This window comes from Theropithecus gelada, chromosome 1 (assembly GCF_003255815.1).
Source record: "Theropithecus gelada isolate Dixy chromosome 1, Tgel_1.0, whole genome shotgun sequence".
NCBI lineage: Eukaryota > Metazoa > Chordata > Mammalia > Primates > Cercopithecidae > Theropithecus > Theropithecus gelada.
In genome coordinates, this window is record NC_037668.1 from 41,641,203 (window position 1) to 41,660,388 (window position 19,186).

Sequence of the window (19,186 nt, forward strand, 5' to 3'; positions counted from 1 at the left end):
ATTTTTATTTTTGTTTTTTTTTTTTTTTTTTTTTTTTTTTTTTTTTTTTGGAGGCGGAGTCTTCACTCTGTCGCCCAGGCTGGAGTGCAGTGGCACGATCTCGGCTCACTGCAAGCTCCGCCTCCCGGGTTCGCGCCATTCTCCTGCCTCAGCCTCCCGAGTAGGTGGGACTACAGGCGCCCGCCACCGTGCCCGGCTAATTTTTTGTATTTTTTAGTAGAGACGGGGTTGCACCGTGTTAGCCAGGATGGTCTCGATCTCCTGACCTCGTGATCCGCCCGCCTCGGCCTCCCAAAGTGCCGGGATTACAGGCCTGAGCCACCGCGCCCGGCCGTTTTATGTCATTTCAGAATTGGGAAATGTAATTCATGCCTATAACTGTGGGAGCAGTAATTCATGCCTATAACCCGAACACTGGGAGGCCAAGGTGGGAGGATCATTTGAGCCCAGGATTTCAAGACCAATCTGGGCAACATGGCAAAACTCCATTTCCACAAAACATTTTTTTTTTTGGTGGGGGATAGAGTCTTGCTCTGTTGGCCAGGCTGGAGTGCAGTGGCGTGATCTCGGCTCACTGCAACCTCCACCTCCCAGGCTCAAGCAATTCTCATGCCTCAGCCTCCTGAGTAGCTGGGATTACAGCTGCCTGCCACCATGCCTGGCTAATTTTTGTATTTTTAGTAGAGGTGGGGTTTCACCATGTTGGCCAGACTGGTCTCGAACTCTTGACCTCAAGTGATCCACTCATCTTGGCCTCACAAAGTGCTGGGATTATAACCATGAACCACCAGTCCCCAGCATCTACATAAAATATTTTTAAATTAGCCAAGCGTGGTGGCATGCATCTGTAGTCCCAGCTATTTGGGTGGCTGAGGTGGGAGAATCCCTTGAGCCTGGAAGTTTGAGGCTGCAGTGAGCCATCCTCCCACCACTGCTATACTCCAGCCTGGGCAACAGAGTGAGACCTTTCCCCCCAACAGAAAAAAAGTCTTAAGCAAACAGCTAAAAAAAATCCAACTACTTGAAATCAGTAGGCAGATCCCAACCCACCCCCCAACCCTCAAAAAAGGGGAGAAAGAGTTGAGAAGCCTCTACATACTAGCATCCCATTCAGACTATTTAATCCTACAATCGTGGTTTTGTAAGAAAAACAGTCTTAAAGATTTCCAATAATTCCCACAGTGGCTATAAATTATCCTGGGTGTGTAATTTTCCCATCAGTTTAAAAATGCATATGAGAATAACCATGAATTTTGAATGTATAGCTGGTTGGAGTCCCAGAAGCTTTGTCTGGGATGCCTTAGAATTTTGAGGATCCTATTCCACTTCTTAATAATATCTGTAGAGCAAAGGAAATCTTAAATTCTGTTGGAATGTGAAGTTTGGGCAAAGTGATTTGCTTTGACAAGTGTTCCTTGTACAGAATTCTCTTTTTATACTTGGTGGCGGCCTGTGCCCATATTGTTCCACCAGTGACCAAGTCTTTCCGAGTTGCATGAAAGTTGTCTTGAGACTTGCTTATGTCCTAGTGGTAATTTTTGCCCACCCATGACCAGATTATCCTGACACTAGAGACTTTTTCTCTGGAGTCCTTTATACTTGGCTGTGACCACCATAGTGGCGTTTAATTGGTCATCCTGTGCTGCCTTTAATTTAATTTAATTTTTTTTTTTTTTTTTTAAGCAGAGTTTTGCTCTGTCACTCAGGCTAGAGAGCAGTGGCGCCATCTTGGCTCACTACAACCCGCCTCCCAGGTTCAAGTGATTCTCATGCTTCAGCCTCTCAAGTAGCTGGGATTAGAGGCATGAGCCACCACACCAAGTTCATTTTTGTATTTCTAGTAGAGACAGGATTTCATTGTGTTTCCTAGGCTGGTCTCCAGCTCCTGGCTTCAAGTGATCAACCCACCTCGGCCTCCCAAAGTGTTGGGATTACAGGCATGAGCCACCACGCCTGGCCTCACATTCTTTAATTTTCTCAAACTGCTTTGCTGAGCTAAGCCCACGTCTTTGGGGAGGAAATACCCTTTAACTTCTTGGAAACATTGAACCTCTCTCACTCCCCTCAAGGATAATGTTGAATTTTCAGATTCTACATCTTCTCTTTTGTAGCTACTTAACCTTTTAATTTTTAACCTCAATCTAGACACAAGACTTTCAATTCTTGCAAGATCCCCAACAGATCCCCCAAGATCCCCCAACATATTCACATGTCGTGGTTTCTTCCCCAAATTTCATTTAAAACAATCAGCCCCACCCTGCCCGGCTCCCACCCTTCTTTTTCCTGTCTAGTTTTCATTGTAACTGAATTATCCTGTCTAGTTTTTCATGGTAATTTTGGCCTGATTTCCTTCAGAGAATCTTTGACCTTAATTTTAAACTGATCACATCCTCACTGTAACTCTTCCACCCAAATGGAGACGTGGGGGTGCATGCCTGTAATCCCAGCTACATGGAAGGATGAAGCATGACAATCACTTGAACCTGGGAGGTGGAGGTTACAGTGAACCGAGATGACACCACTGCACTCCAGCCTGGGCTAGGAAGTGAGACTCAGCCCCCAACCCCACCACACCAAAAAAAAATTAAATTATACCACCCAGGTAATCATTGGATACATGATGATTTCTATTGTGTTTTCTTAGGGAATGTCATCTCTGTCTTTGTAAAACTTTTTAAACTCTGAAATATTTTGATAAATTTGTGACCAGGGATCCCTCAACAAAGATACTTTCAAGTTTTTTCTTTCTGTCTAATGTCAGAGAGAGATTCAACCCTTCCCTGTCTCACACTCAGGACTATGAAGGACACATGTTAGTAAAGCTCCATGTTTGTGGAGTGAATCAGTGAATGAGTCCAGGACTTTCACCCTAACCATAAATCTTTCACTTTGATGGATGAATATTTAAGTTCATCAGCTAATCTGGAAGAAAGCCAAAAATCCAATCAGGATTAACTGGGTGGAGCTTAAGAAATCTAATCAAATGTAGTTTTCTTTTTTTCTTTTTCTTTTTTTTCTGTTTTTGTTTTTGAGATGAATCTAGCCTATTTCTCAGGCTGGACTGCAGTGATACAATCTCAGCTCACTGTAACCTCCGCCTCCTGGGTTCAAGTGATCCTCCTGCCTCAGTCTCCCTAGTAGCTGGGACTACAGGCACACACCACTGCACCTGGCTAATTTTTGTATTTTTAGTGGAGACAGCTTTTTGCCATGTTGGCCAAGCTGGTCTCAAACCCCTGACCTCAAGGGATCTACCCTTCTCAGCCCCCTAAACTGCTGACACTACAGGTGTGAGCCACTGTGCCAAGCCAAGGTGTTTTCTGATTGGCAAAGGGGTGATGTGATTAGGAAGGTCCATAAGATCCTCTAAAGATCTGTGGGAGAGACCTGAGGCCTGGAGTTACTTCTTGATACTGTGAGGAGTCCAAGCACCCTGAACACTGAGTCCAGATCTGGTAAGTTACCACCTCCATAAAGACACTCCCATTTGATCTGCAGTCAGCCAGTTTCAGATGGCTTCAGGCAGCCCAAGATGGCACAGAGAATTATCCTATCTGTTTTATCAGATGAACGGATTTTGGCTTTGAATTTTTCTCTAAATGCAGGTTTGTCTTTATCCTCAACATTTTGATTTATGCTTTGGTTTTTGCCGTTTCAAAATTCTTAGACAGGCAGTTTTTGTGTTTTTGTTTTTTGTTTATTTGTTTGTTTGAGAAGGAGTCTCACTCTGTTGCCCAGGCTGGAGTGCAGTGGCGTGATCTCGGCTCACTGCAACCTCCGACTCCCTGGTTCAAGCAATTCCCCTGACTCAGCCTCTCAAGTAGCTGGGACTACAGGCGCCCGCCATCATGCCTGGATAATTTTTTTTTTCTTTAGTAGAGATGGGATATCACTGTTTTCCAGGCTGGTCTTGAACTCCTGACCTTGGGATCCACTCACCTCAGCCTCCCAAAGTGCTGGGATTGCAGGCGTGAGCCACCACACCCAGACTTCTTGACATTTTAAATACATATTTTGTGATTTTGTGTGCCCTTAAATTATAGTTCATAGACTTTGGGGTATTGTGATTCTACAAGTTAGGTTTTCCTTTTTACTAAAAGGTTTTTTTTTTGAGACAGGGTTTCACCCTGTCAACCAGGCTGGAGTGCAGTGGCGCAATCTCTGCTTCCTGGGTTGAAGCGATTCTCGTGCCTCAATCTTCCAAGCAACTGCAATGGCAGGTGCATGCCACCACACCCAGCTAATTTTTGTGGGCTTTTTTTTTTTTTTTTTTTTTTGAGACGGAGTCTTGCTCTGTCGCCCAGGCTGGAGTGCAGTGGCGCGATCTCGGCTCACTGCAAGCTCCGCCTCCCGGGTTCCCGCCATTCTCCTGCCTCAGCCTCCCGAGTAGCTGGGACTACAGGCGCCGCCACTTCACCCGGCTAGTTTTTTTCTATTTTTTAATAGAGACGGGGTTTCACCGTGTTAGCCAGGATGGTCTCGATCTCCTGACCTCGTGATCCGCCCGTCTCGGCCTCCCAAAGTGCTGGGATTACAGGCTTGAGCCACCGCGCCCGGCCCAATGGGCTTTTTTTTTAGTAGAGACGGGGTTTCACCACGTTGGCCAGGCTAGACTCCAACTCCTGACCTCAGGTGATACAACCGCTGTGGCCTCCTAAAGTGCTGGGATTACAGGTGTGAGCCACCACACCCAGCCCCTTCAATAAAAGTTTTAAAACATTGTATGTAATATATATATATTATGTAATTACATTCTATGTAATATATATATATAGACATAGTCTTGCTCTGTCACTCAGGCTGCAGTGGAGTGGCCCGATCTCAGCTCACTGCAACATCCACCTCCCAGGTTCAAGTTATTCTCCAGCTTCAGCTTCCCGAGTAGCTGGGATTACAGGTGTGTACCACCATGCCCAGCTAATTTTTTGTATTTTTAGTACAGACAGGATTTCACCATGTTGGCCAGGCTGACCTCAATCTATCTGCCTGCCTCAGCCTCTCAGAGTGCTGGGATTACAGGCATAAGTCACCATGCCCAGCCATTTTTAATGGTTCATTTTTAATATGTGTAAGAGGTGTGTATGCAAACATCTCTGTCTTGCGAATGATGCATAACACTGTCACATAGCTTTCAAAGTTTCCCACTGAAATTTTCAATAATGAGGCTGGGACGGATGCTCATGTGTGTAATCCCAGCACTTTGGCAGGCCAAGGCGGGTGGATTGCTTGACTATAGGAGTTCAAGACCAGCCTGGACAACATAGGGAAACCCATTGTCTTTAAAAAACGTCAAAAACTAAAAGGTTAGCTAGGCATGGTGATGCATGCCTGTGGTCCCAGCTGCTTGGGAGACTGAGGTGGAAGAATCCTCTGAGCCTGGGAGGTCGAGGTTGCACTGAGCGGAGATTGTACCACTGCACTCCAGCCTGGGTGACACAGCAAGACCCTGTCGAACAAAAAAAAAAAAGAAAAAAAAGGAGGAAGGGAGGAATGAGGGAAAGAAGAGAGAGAGAAAGGGAAAGAAGAGAGACAGAAGGAGAAAGAAAGAAAGCTTAAATAATGAAAAGAAAACAAATGGAACCCATTCTAGGGATGCCCTGTGAATGTTCCCAACCAGCTAATTTGTAGGAACTGGGAATGTAGGCACGTAGGCTTGTGACACTCCCATTCCCAATGTTTTAGAACCTTGAGTAATTAGAAATTTCCCTCAAAGGTGGGAGGGATGAACTTTCAGGTTCCTCCATGCTCACTAGTCACTGGCTGGAGCACTGGATAGAGGGGAAGGGCTAGTGCGGGTCCTGCCTCCTCACTGCTTGGGAGACGCTCATGCTGATGCAGCAGAGGCAGAAGGCTGGCTTTGTGGCCATGAGTACAGAGTAGAATTGGAGTAAACTGAGGACTCTTTCACCCTCGCCAGAGCAGTGACTTTGGCCCTGAGAGAAGATGAGATTGCAGGAGCTTGGCCTAAGAGTGATGCCTTTTCTCTGCATTTGTCCTCTGGAACTTGTCCTTGCAGATTCATGAAGATGCGCATCCGGACTCCACCCAGACTCCTGGAGCTGGCGGGGCGGAGCCTGCTGAGGGACCAGGCCTTGACCATCTCCACCCTGGAGGAGCTGCCCACGGAACTTTTTCCCCCTCTGTTCATGGAGGCCTTCAGCAGGAGACGCTGTGAGAGGCCCTGAAGCTGATGGTGCAGGCCTGGCCTTTCCTCCGCCTTCCTCTGGGGTCTCTGATGAAGAGGCCTTGCCTGGAGACCTTCCAAGCTGTGCTCGATGGGCTTGATGCACTGGTTACCCAGAGGGTTCGTCTCAGGTGAGGTGGCCCAGATGGGCTGGTGGGGAGGGCCCAGGTGTCCAACAGAAGGAACAGCTGGGTCATGAGGAGTGAGGAGGTCCAAGGGGGGCCCACAGGCTTCTGATGGTGCTGGTGAGGAAGCTCAGAGAGGCCTTGGCCATTGCCCAGCTCCTCAGGGAAAGGACTGCTCACCACACAGGATCCACTGAGGTAACAGGAACCTCTCTTCTAGTGGCACTGAAAGGCACCACTGAAAGTGGGAAGTAGGCTGGGCACAGTGGCTCACACCTGTAATCCCAGCATTTTGGGAGGCCAAGGCAGGTGGATCGCCTGATGTCAGGAGTTGGAGACCAGCCTGGCCAACATTGTCTCCAGAATCGGTTCCTGCCGGTGCATTCGTAGTCTTGCTGAGTTCAAAAATGAAGCCACGGACCTTCGTGGTGAGTGTTACAGCCCTTAAAGATGGCACGAACCCAAAGAGTGAGTGGTGGCAAGGTTTATGGTGAAGAGCGAAAGGACAAAGCTTCCACAGCATGGAAGGTTGCCATGGAAGCAAGCAGGTTGCCGCTGCTGACTGGGGTGGCCAGCTTTTATTCCCTTATTGTCTCCTCCCATGTTCCATTTCTGTCCTATCAGAGTTCGTTTTTTTCAGTCCTCCCCATGATTGACTACTTTTAGAATCCTGCTGATTGGTGTGTTTTACAGAGCACTGATTGGTGCATTTTACAATCCTCTTGTAAGACAGGAAAGTTCCCCAAGTCCCCACTCGACCCAGGAAGTCCAACTGGCCTCACCTCTCAATCCCCCCTCTAAACAGGACACCCCAACTGCTGTTGGGAACTGGGTGGTGACCGCTGTAGCTACTTCCCGCTGGATAGAGGCAAAGAAGGAGCCCTGCAGTTGTAGCATCCTCCAGAGGGGAGCTCTCTAGGCCAGTCAAAGGGCCAGTGGGTCAGTCCAGAGGTTCTAAGTAGAAGTTGTGAGTGGAGCTCATTTGGGGTTCCATTTGTAAGACTGTCTGTAGCTTGATGACCTTGATCCTGGAGGAAACAAATTTGACAAGGAGGTTAAAAATACAGGGCCCGAAGGCGAGTAATAACAAGATGGGTGTCACTGGATGTAGAAAGGGGAGAAGCCAGGTCACCCAACTCCAGAGGTTGGAAAGGCGTTGTCTGACGTCAGAAGCCTTTTCCTGTAAACACCGGGCAGCATCTCATACCATCCCTGACTGGTTAGTGTAAAAACAACACTCTTCTCCTAAGAAGGTGCAAAGTCCTCCTTTCTCAGCAATGAGGAGGCCTGGGCCTTGGCAGTTTTGGAGAGTCACTGCTGCCAAAGGGTCTATTTGGGATTGTAGATTAAGGATAGATTTTGTTATTTCTTGCAAACTGCCTGAGAAATCCTTTCAGCGTGGTAGTAGGATAATGATTTAGACAAACTAGCTATTCTGGTTCCTGTAACTGTGGCCATTCCTAACCCTATAAGTAGGGTTATTAGTTGTATGACTCTGCACTGACAGACTTGAGCTTCGAGGGGCACTGATAGGGTCTGATTTCCTGGGGCAATGTCAATGTTGGGACTTAGGAAGACTAAGGTGCAGGTGCCTGTCCAGTTGGTGGGGAGGCAGATATAGGTTGAAATTCCATATTCTTATAGAATATGCCTTGGCTGGGTAGGCAGAACTGGTTGTGTATGTTAAAAAGCAGTGTGAGTTTGTTGTTTTCAGTTTCCCGTACTCCTAGAGTACTTGCCAAGGTAGCTCCCGTGAGCGGCTGGAAAGGGGCACTGGGAGCAAACTGAGTGGCTCCCTGTGTTCTATTTTCCCATTGGAGAAGAAAAATTTTGTATCTACTAGGAACCATTCAAGAAAGTAATTGAAAGAGGAGATGAGAAGGCATTCACTAGTGGTGGAGGCGCTGCTGCAGGGGGGTCCAGGGGTGAATGGTCATGCAGGGAATATGTTTGCCATTACCAAACCCGGACTGTTTGTTAAGCAGGGAGGAGGTGATGGTTTTTGGGGTCCCTGAGAAGCAGACAAGCCATCTGAATGGAGCTGTTTGGGTGACTCGGAAGTCACTATGATCAATGGGGACTTGAAGCTGTAGGGTGTAATTACTCTGGGGTGGTAGGTGCCCCAGGGGCAGGCCTGATAACAGATTGGGTTGGATGCATAAAGGGACTTAGAAAGTTAAGATGTTATTCATGGTTACAGGGCCACATATGGGTTTTTCATTGCTCATGTGACAGGTGAGGTTGGAAATGTAAGAGCATACAAGCTGGATTGTGCATCCTGTTAGGGTATTTTTGGTCCTATCAGAGATGGGGAAGTCGGCTAATGATTGCATATTTAGAAGTTGGAGAGGGTCTTTTCCTTCATAACGGGGGTGGTAAGTTAAGTTAGTAAAGACCCAGTTTTTTGCGGTAACGGGAGTGTCAATGAAGCAGTGGCTGATAGAGAGATACAAAGCCAACAGTCATTTGCCAGGGAAGGATTGGACTGGTTTAACAGAAAGTGGGTTGAGAGTCTTGTAGAGGTATATAAGTTTTCAATTATTATCTTTTTTTTTTTTTTTTTTTTTTTGAGACGGAGTCTCTCTATGTCGCCCAGGCTAGAGTGCAGTGGTGCGATCTCGGCTCACTGGAAGCTCCATCTCCCGGGTTCACAACCATTCTCCTGCCTCAGCCTTCCAAGTAGCTGGGACTACAGGCACCCACCACCAAATCCAGCTAATTTTTTGTATTTTTGGTAGAGACGGGGTTTCACCGCGTTAGCCAGGATGGTCTTGATCCCCTGACCTCGTGATCCGCTCTCCTCCGCCTCCCAAAGTGCTGGGATTACAGGCGGGAGCCACCGCGCCTGGCCTTCACTTATCTTTTTAAGGAGGAAGGGGTTTTTCCTCAGGATCAGTTGTAGGAGCCTTTTTAGTCTGGGATGTTTCCTTCCAAAATAGGAGACGCAAGTCCTCCAGTGGTTCACAGTTGTATTGAGGCTGATCTGGCTGATCTTGGGACTCCTGAGCTGAGGGTCCCATAGGTTCTTCAGGGGGTGTCCAAAGTTTAACTTGGCTGTGGTGAATCCAATATTCCACTCCTGCCACCTTAACTGAAGTAGGGGTAGAAATGATTACCAAGTATGGTCTTTCCCACAAGGAATTCACAGATGGGGAGGTAGAGGGGAGGGACTTGTCCAACACTAGATCTCCCGGTTGGAACAACTCTATTCCCTTGTCTCTGTGACATCCATCGGGTAGGTTGTTAAGGTTTTGTTGATATTTTGTCAAGGAAGTTATATCCTTGACCAGGTTGGCCATTTCCTGATCAAGTAGGAGGTCATTTGTGAGAAAATGTTGTCCATACAGTATTTCATATGGACCAAGCCCCATTTTGTGAGGAGAATTTCGGATTCTCAACAAGGCAGTGGGCAAGAGAGTAGGCCATGGGAGATGAGTTTCTCGTTAGTATCCTTAAGTGTCTCTTGAGTGTTTCTTTTGCCTTCCCGACCTTCCCTGAGGATTGTGGCCTCCAGGTGCAGTAAAGGTGATATTGTATCCCTAGGGCCCTGGAAATTCCCTGAGTTATCGTGGCTTTAAAAGCCAGATCATTGTCACTTTGGGGAAGCCCAAATCTAGGAATTATTTCATGAATTAGGACTTTAACCACTTCCTGAGCCTTCTCTGTCTTGCAGGAGAAGGCTTCTCTCCAATTTGTAGAGGTATCAACACAGACCAACAAGTATTGAAATCCCCTTGACTTAGGCATATGCGTGAAGTCTAACAATAATAATTGAAAACTTATATACCTCTACAAGACTCTCAACTTAACCCACTCTCTGTTAAACTAGTCTAACTGCCAGTCCTCTCTGGGATAGTGCCCTATTCTTTGTTCCCCCAGAGAGGCCTTATGATGAACCAAGGGATTATTCCTTTGGCACACCTCATAGGCTTTGACTACTTGTCAGATGGTCAGGAGGAGATTTGGCCCTGTAAATAGGGATTTGGCCATTTGATGAGTGCTCTCAATACCCATATGAAAAGTTTACTGGAGGGTCTTAAGTATTTACCACTGGCTGGCTTCGGGTATGAGTACCTTTCCCTCTTCTAACGTTGACCACCCCGGGAGGAGAAAACTATGCCCCCATGAAAGTCCCCATTCTGTTTCTGTCGGGAAATACTGGGGCTTAATCTCTTGGAGAGGGTTGTTCCATACCAAGTGTCCTTCCACAGTAATTTCTAATGGGAGGTTCTGCCTGGCAGCAATTTTGGCCTCAGTGTCTGCCTGACAGTCTCCTTCTGCCTTTTCTCTTTACCTTTTTGATGGTTTCAGCAGTGTAAGACTGCCACCTCCTTGGGTTTTTGCACTGTGTGCAATAACTCCATGATTTCCTTGTGTTATTTAATGGGGGTTCCCCCAGAGGTTAGGCACTCCATTTCTTTCCATATTGCCGCATGGGCATGTATGATTAGATAAGCATACTTGCTATCTGTATAGACATTTATTATTTTTTCCTTTCCCAGTTCTAACACTCGGGTAAGTGCCACTAGTTCTGCTAACTGGGGGCTGGTCCCTGGGGGAAGAGGCTTACTTTCAAGTACTGTTAGTCACTAACCATGGCATAACCTGCCCTTCGTATCCCATTCCCCACAAATGAGTTTTCATCGGTTTATGGGTTAAGGTCAGGATTAGCTAAGGGGATTTCTAAGAGATCCTCTCAGGCGGCATAAGTCTTGGCTACAATTTGTTTGCAGTCAGGCTCAATTGGTTCCCCATCCTCTGGGAGAAAAGTAGCCGGGTTGAGGGTCACTATGTGCATATTTGAAGCACCGGTCCCTCAAAGAGTAGCACCTGGTATCTAAGCAGGTGGTTGCCTGATAGCCATAAATTTCCTTTGGCACCTAGTATGCCATTTACATCATAAGTAGTCCAGTGAGATCCTTTCCTTGTATTATTTTGATAGCCTCTGATACTAAGATGGCCACTGCCGCAATTACCCGTAAACTGTGAGGCCAGCCTTTTGCTGCTACATCAATTTCCTTACTTAGGCATGCCGCTGGTTGTGGGGTTCTCCCACAGTCTGAGTAAAGACTCCAAGAGCTATTCCCACTCTGTATGTGACATATACAGAGAAGTTTTGTCCTGTGGAAGGCTTAAGGCTAGAGCTTGTACTAGGGCCTGCTTTAAGGTTTTGAAGGCTGTTTCTGCCTCTGGGTGCCATCCTACTAGATGAGTATATAGAGGAATTACTGTCTCATTGATGGCACTAGGTCTCCACTGACCATTTGGTTTTTGCACTCCTAGAATTGGGGTGTTGCAGGGACTGCTGCATTTTCTTACTAAGCCTTGAATTTTTAAATGTCTAACAATATCCTGCAATCCTTTACGAGCTTCAGGCCTTAAGGGATATTGCTTTTGATAAGGAAAAGTGTTGGGTTCTTTTAGCCTGATTTGGACTAGGCGGGCATTTTTTACCCTTCCAAATTGTCCTTCCAATGCCCAGACTTCAGGGTTGATTCCCTCCTCAAGCCAGGGTTGAGGACAACAAATGGCTAACTTGTTCCCCATATTCATATAGATAATAGCTCTAGCTTTGGCTAATATGTCCCTCCCTAATAAGGGTGTGGGACTTTCAGGCATAACAAGAAAGGCGTGTGAAAAGAGCAAAGTCTCCCAACTACAACTGAGGAGGTGGGAGAAATACCTGGTTACAGGCTGTCCCAGGATTCCTCGGATGGTAATGGACCCTGAGGACAGCCATCTAGGGCAGGAGATTAACACTGAGAAAGCTGTGCCAGTGTCCAGGAGGAAGTCAATTTCCTGGCCCTCAATTGTTAAACGTACCCGGGGCTCAGTGAGGGTGATGACATGAGTTGGCACTTGCCCCAGGTGCCCTCAGTCCTGTTGTTGGATCATCTGGTTGGGGGCTTCTGGCCCAGAGAACCTTTGTCCTCTGGGGCAGTGTGCCTTCCAGTGATTGCCTTGGCATAGTGGACATAGGTGAGGGGGTGTCTTGTTTCTCACTGGACAAATGTCCGGGCAAACCACACTGATAAAAAAGCCTTACCAGATGATTGGTCTGCTCCATTTTCTGTCTTCTCTGAACCACCAAGGGTTGTTTGTTTGAGGACCATGACTAAGGCTGTGGCCTTTCTCTTATCTTGTTTTTCCTTTTTGAACTGTTCCTCTTGGTCCCTATTATAGAACACCAAGGTTGCCAGGTTGAATAAAGCCTCGAAATTTTGTCCAGGGCCCCAGGCTAACTTTTGGAGTTTTTTCCTGATATCTGCAGCTGATTAGGTAATAAACTTAGGATCAATTAACCCTTGAGGGAGTCAGGTGACAAAGGAGTATATTTTCTTAAGGCCTCCCATAGGTGCTTGAGGAAGGCAGTAGGATTTTCTTCCTTTCCCTGAGTTATGGTGGACATCATTGAATAATTTATGGGGTTTTTCCCATTTCTCCTTAATCCTTCTAAAACACAGGTCAACAGATGTTTGCGACTCCAGTCCCCATGATCTGAGTTGAGGTCCCAGTGGGGATCCATAGTGGGGATGGCTTGCTAACCAGTAGAGAATTTGTCCCTTTCTTCAACTGTCATTCTATCATTTACTTGACTAAGATACCAGGTATCTCCAAACTCTCAGGCTACAACTAAAGCCACATTTTTTTCATTTAAGGCCAGGGTTTGATCTAACAATAGCATGATATTGCTCCAAGTGAGGTCAAAGGTTTGCCCTGGACCCTGTAGGACATCTATATACCTATCAGGATCATCTGAAAACTTCCCCAGGTCTACCTTGATCTGCTTTAAATCAGAGGTGAGAAGGGGACATGTACCTGAATTGCCAAATTCCCCTCTCCTTACAGCTTGAAGGAGTCATAACCGATAGCCTGGGATGGGCGGTTGTGGTCCCTTGGAGACTTCTTTTCTTGTTTCCTTCTGGGTGGGGGAGATTAGAGGAGGCTCATCATTATAGGAAGGAGAGCTGTAGGGGGGCTAGGATATGGGTGTAAGCTGAGAGGTCCTCCTGTGGAATGTAGATTGCAAGCTTTGCATAGTTGTGGATTATCCTTCAATGAAAAGAAAACTTGGACATAAGGTATTTCACTCCATTTGCTTTCCCTCTTGCAGGAAAGGTCAAGCTGCAGGATAGTATTGTAATTTATACTTCCCTCAGGTGGCCATTTTTCCCTCTCAGAGAGATAATAATGGGGCCAGGCTGTAGTGCAGAAAAAAATAAGCTGCTTCTTTTTCAGGGTTTGTGGGTCAAATTGGTCCCAATGGCTTAGAATGTATTTCAAGGGTGAGCTTGTTGATGCCTGAGTGTTTCCTATCTAAAACAGAAAAAAACCACCTGCGATTTTGGTCTATTTTTTCCCCCACCCAAGAACCCACAATGGTCCCTGAACCCTGCTGTTCGGAATAGTTGTACTCACCGAAGCAGCAGCGGAAACACCTGTTTTCCTCCTGACCACAAAGAGGACTGAGGAGGGTTGGATTTAGTGGCCTTTACCAATGCATTCTCAAAAACCTGCACCCTTGCCATTCCTCTTAGACCACAAAGAGGACCAAGAAAGGTCGGATTTAGTGGCCCTTACCAATGCATTCTTGAAAACCTGCTAATTAGTCCTAAGCTTTTTCTCCTGTTGATATTGGGACCTTACCCTTGTCTTATAAAGATGATATTTCTCAAGTGGAGGACCATACCCTGAGGGAGGGAAGGGATCTCCAGGGTTGGAAGAGTGATGCCTTTTGTCCTCACTTCTCATCATATGACTAGGAAGGCTATCCCCCTCAATTTTGGAGTCTATAATTTCTGAGGCTCCCCATATCCTAGCTTCAGGAATAGCCTTTGTTAGACCTGCTAGTCTGAGGAGGGATCCTAAAATTCCAGATTGTCCCCCCACCACAACAGGGCTGTGAGCAAAAATTGTCTTTCTGATTGGTGAGCCCAGGTGCCTAAAGAAGGGAACAGTGTCCCGAAATTTATATTAGAAATAATCCTTATAGAAGAAACTAGAAGAGCACCAGGGACAGGAAGTGGTTTCTAGATGCAGGACTAGCCTCGGAAAAAGAAGTGGGAGGAAGTTTGTCTGACAGGCATTAGGACCCAGGAGGCAAGGGTCAGGATAGATAGGGTAGATGGGCAAGTCTCACTTGGGCAGCGTAACTTTGAGAGCTCCACTCATGGCTTCAGAGTTAACCAACTTTTTTGTTGGGACCCCGGAGCTGAATGGCTTTCCTCTCTGTTGACCCTCGGCTCAGCCCAGAAATGCAAGAAAAGTAGAAGCTGGTTTCAGGCAAACCAATGCTCCCAACTCCAAAGAGTCGGGGGTGTTAGCGGGCCCTTTCCCAGAAAGCCTGAGACCCATGTCTTTAGTCCAGCAGCTGCGCTACTCGCTTTTAACCGGCTGATAGGTGCCCAGTAATTAGCCCCCGAATTCTAAGGAAAAATAGGACAGAATAGCAAGTGAAAGGGGTCTGATGGTACTCATCATGTGGTGAGATCCCGGACGAGCCCCCCAGATTTGTCCAAAGTTGGTTCCTGCCGGTGGGTTTGTGGTCTCACTGACTTCAAGAATGAAGCCGCAGACCTTGAAGTGATTGTTACAGCTCTTAAAAATGGCACAGATCCAAAGAATAAGCGGTAGCAAGGTTTATTGTGAAGAGCATAAAGACAAAGTCTCCACAGCCTGGAAGGGAACCCAAGTGGACTGTCGCTGCTGGCTGGAGTGGCCAGCTTTTATTCCCTTATTGTCCTCTCCCATCTTCCATTTCTGTCCTATCAGATAGCCCTTTTTTCAATACTCCCCACTGTTGGCTACTTTTAGAATCCTGCTGATTGGTGCATTTTACAATCCTCATGTAAGACAGGAAAGTTCCCCAAGTACCCACTCGACCCAGGAAGTCCAACTGGCCTCACCTCTCAACATGGTGAAACCCCGAATCAGTTAAAAATACAAAAATTAGCTGGGCATGGTGGCAGACACCTGTAATCCCAGCTACTTGGGAGGTTGAGGCAGGAGAATTGCTTGAATCCAGGAGCTGGAGGTTGCAGTGAGCTGAGATTGCACCACTGCACTCCAGCCTGGGCAACAGAGGAAGACTTTATCTCAAAAAAAAACAAAAAACAAAAAACAAAACAAAACAAAAAAAACAGTGGAACTGGGCAGGATTCAAGGGTAAACCAGTGTGGACAAAAGTCAGAGAGAGAGAGAAGAAGCAGGGAGGAGAGGAGCTGATATCCAGGATGTGAAGTATAAGTTCAGAAGTGGGTCCTTACATTCTCAGCTTCTCTTCTATTTTTCCACAGGAGGTGGAAGCTTCAAGTGCTAGATTTACAGGATGTCAGTGAGAACTTCTGGATGGTTTGGTCTGAAGTCATGGCCGGCGGGTGCTTACCAAATGATATGTGGAACAGAAAACCAGTGCAGGACTGTCCAAGGATGAGAGGACAGCAGCCCTTGACAGTGTTCATGGACCTTTGCCTCAAGACCAGGACTCTGGATGAATGCCTCACCTGCCTCTTTCTATGGGTCAAGCAGAGGGAAGGTTTACTACACCTGTGCTGTAAGAAGCTGAAAATGTTGGGAATGCCCCTCCACAATATCAGAAACGTCCTGAAAATAGTCAACCTAGACTGTATCCAGGAGGTGGAAGTGAATTGCAATTGGACACTACCCGTCCTGGCAGAGTTTACCCCATACCTGGGCCAGATGAGGAATCTTCACAGGCTCGTTCTCTCTGATGTGGATGTCTCTCGCTACATTTCCCCAGAGAAGAAGAAGGAGTTTGTTACCCAGTTCACTTCTCAGTTCCTCAAGCTGCGCTACCTCCAAAAGCTTTATATGAACTCTGTATCCTTCCTTGAAGGCCACCTGGACCAGCTGCTCAGGTGAGGAAGGGTGGTGAGCTTTCTCTGCAGACCACAGCAGAGCCTTTCTTGTTACAGTAAACGCTAGTGGGCATCTACTGTGAGCCAGCCTATGAGGATGGAACAGTAAAGGGGACACTAGAATGTCAGTGCATTTCCCTGTTGGAAGCTCTGTCCTGAAATGGGTATCACACATTTATCCCAATGAAGACCGAGGAATCAGCTGGAGTAGATGCTATAGAGAGGCTGCCATGCTAGGAAGCTAGCTACTGGAGGGTTCAGATTTAGTGAGGGTGCATTTGTGAATTCTTCCTGAGGATGTGTGTCTAAGTTAAGATGATGAGAAATAGGCCAGGGATGCTGGCTCATGCCTGTAATCCTAGCACTTTGGGAATCTGAGGCAAGAGGATAATTTGAGCCCAGGAGTTTAAGACCAGTCTGGGTAACATAGCAAACACCCCTGCTAAAAAAAAGAATAAATAAAAAATACAAACAAGATAATTTTGCTTTTTCTGAGATGAAATTTCACTTTTATCGCCCAGGCTGGAGTGCAGTGGTGTCATCTTGGCTTGCTGCAACCTCCGCCTCCTGGGTTCAAGCAATTCTCCTGCCTCAGCCTCCTGAGTAGCTGGGATTACAGGTGTGGGTCACCACACCTGGCTAATTATTTTTGGTAGAGGCAGGGTTTCACCGTATTGGCCAGGCTGGTCTCAAATTCCTGACCTCAGGTGATCCACCCACTTCGGCCTCCCAAAGTGTCAGGATTACAGGCGTGAGCCACCACACCCGACCCAAAAACAAGATAATTGTTAAGAAGATGGTGGGAAGTAGGGAAGTGAAGTGGGCACTGAAGAGGGGAATGCTCAGCAAACCTGCACATTTCAGAATATAAGCTCTGTGCTCAACAGCTTGGTGAACACGAATTACCCATCTCTAATTCCCTGTCCTAATGGTTGTTTTGCGTTCCAGGTAAGTTAATTACCTGAGAAATACATGATTCTGAAACAGAGGGTCAGGGAGCAGGCACAAAGAATGATGAAAGAGATAGATGGTTTGCTGATGATACAGGCATGTCAGGGACTCCTGCAGCCTGCCCACCTCAGCTGATGTTGCATTATCCTGCCTGGATTTGTCCCTTATGCCTGCATCTCCCCTGGGCTCCTGTAGCCCACATATGTGTTTTTCTGCCTGACAGATGAGGAAAGGAAGCTTTAGGGATTCTGTGAACTTGATCCATTCCTATAAATGATGGTGAAAAGACTCAGCCTGAAATGGAATTTTTATTTCTTTTTCTTTTGAGCAGAGTCTCGCTCCGTCACTCAGGCTGGAGTGCAGTGGCATGATCTCTGCTCACTGCAACCTCCACCTCCTGGGTTCAAGCGATTCTCCTGCCTTACCCTCCCAAATAGCTGGAATTACAGGCGTCCGCCACTATGCCCAGTTAATTTTTGCATTTTTAGTAGAGACGCGGTTTTGCCATGTTGGCCAGGCTGGTCTCAAACTCCTGACCCCCAGTGATCTGCCTGTCTCAGCCTCCCAAAGTTCTGGGATTACAGGTGTGAGTTACTGTGCTGGGCCTAAAATGGAATTGATCTCAGTGGCAAAGCTCTTCGTCACGCAGCATCCTAAGTGTTGACCATCAGACAATCAGAAAGACCCTGGGCTTGGGCAAAATGGTCTTCGCCCTTCACCTTGACATTCCCCACCACCGTCCACTCACCCCTATGATTCCCCAGAACTTCTTACTCTCTCTCCCCAGCTGTCTGAAGACCTCGTTAAAGATCCTCGCAATAACTAATTGTGTGCTTTTGGAATCAGACTTGAGGCATCTGTCCCAGTGCCCGAGCATCAGTCAACTAAAGACCCTGGACCTGACTGGCATCAGACTGGCCAATTTCAGCCTTGTGCCTCTCCAAGTTCTGCTAGAAAAAGTTGCAGGCACCCTTGAGTACCTGGACTTAGATGACTGTGGCATCGTAGACTCCCAAGTCAACACCATCCTGCCTGCCCTGAGCCGCTGCTTTGAGCTCACCACCTTCAACTTCCGTGGAAATCCCGTCTCCATGGCCACCCTGGAGAACCTGCTGTGCCACACAATCAGATTGGACAACTTATGCCTGGAGCTGTATCCTGCCCCTCGGGAGAGTTATGATGCTGATGGTACTCTCTGCCAGAGCAGATTTGCCCAACTTGGGGCTGAGCTGATGGGGAGAGTGAGGGACTTAAGGGAGCCCAAGAGGATCTTGTTCTGTACTGACTACTGCCCTCGCTGTGGCAACAGGTCATTTTATGACCTGGAGTTAGATCAGTGCTGCTGTTGAACACCTGCCTATTTGGGTAGATATATCCAACTCCTTTTTCTGGACACCTGAAAACTAAAACCTAGGCCTTTTTGCACCCAGGCTGGAGTTCAGTGACACGACCCCAACTCACTGCAACCTCTGCCTCCTGAGTTCAAGTGATTCTCTTGCCTCAGACACACCCACAGTAATGCTTCTTAAATATTTCAATGCCACATTTTAAAAGTTTCATCTAGGCTGGGCACAGTGGCTCATGCCTGTAATCCTAGCACTTCAGGAGGCTGAGGCGGGCGGCTCACGGGGTCAAGAGATGGAGAACTTCCTGGCCAACACGGTGAAACCCCGTCTCTACTAAAAATACAAACATTAGCTGGGCATGGTCGTGCACGCCTGTAGTCCCAGCTACTTAGGAGGCTGAGGCAGGAGAATCACTTGAACCTGGGAGGCGGAGGGTGCAGTGAGCCGAGATCGTGCCACTGCACTCCAGTCTGGTGACAGAGCAAGACCCTGTCTCAAAAAAATAAATACAGGCTGGGAGCAGTGGCTCATGCCTGTAATCCCAGCACTTTGGGAGGCCGAGGCAAGCGGATCACGAGATCAGGAGATCAAGACCATCCTGGCTAACATGGTGAAACCCTGTCTCTACTAAAAATACAAAAAATTAGCTGGGCGTGGTGGCGGGTGCCTGTAGTCCCAGCTACTCGGGAAGCTGAGGCAGGA

The 19,186-nt window shown here is 47.2% G+C and overlaps 1 protein-coding gene across 1 annotated transcript in view; it reads left to right on the forward strand.

The window, feature by feature from the left end:
- Nucleotides 1–18,487, forward strand: part of LOC112605029 (PRAME family member 20-like) — an 18,874-nt gene extending 387 nt beyond the window's left edge. Inside the window, 4 exon segments of the mRNA XM_025354608.1 lie at nucleotides 6,005–6,173; nucleotides 6,176–6,315; nucleotides 15,606–16,187; nucleotides 17,926–18,487. Of these exon segments, the coding sequence (XP_025210393.1) occupies nucleotides 6,021–6,173; nucleotides 6,176–6,315; nucleotides 15,606–16,187; nucleotides 17,926–18,487 (1,437 nt within the window). The 5' untranslated portion in view covers nucleotides 6,005–6,020.
- The last annotated feature ends 699 nt before the right edge of the window (nucleotides 18,488–19,186 follow it).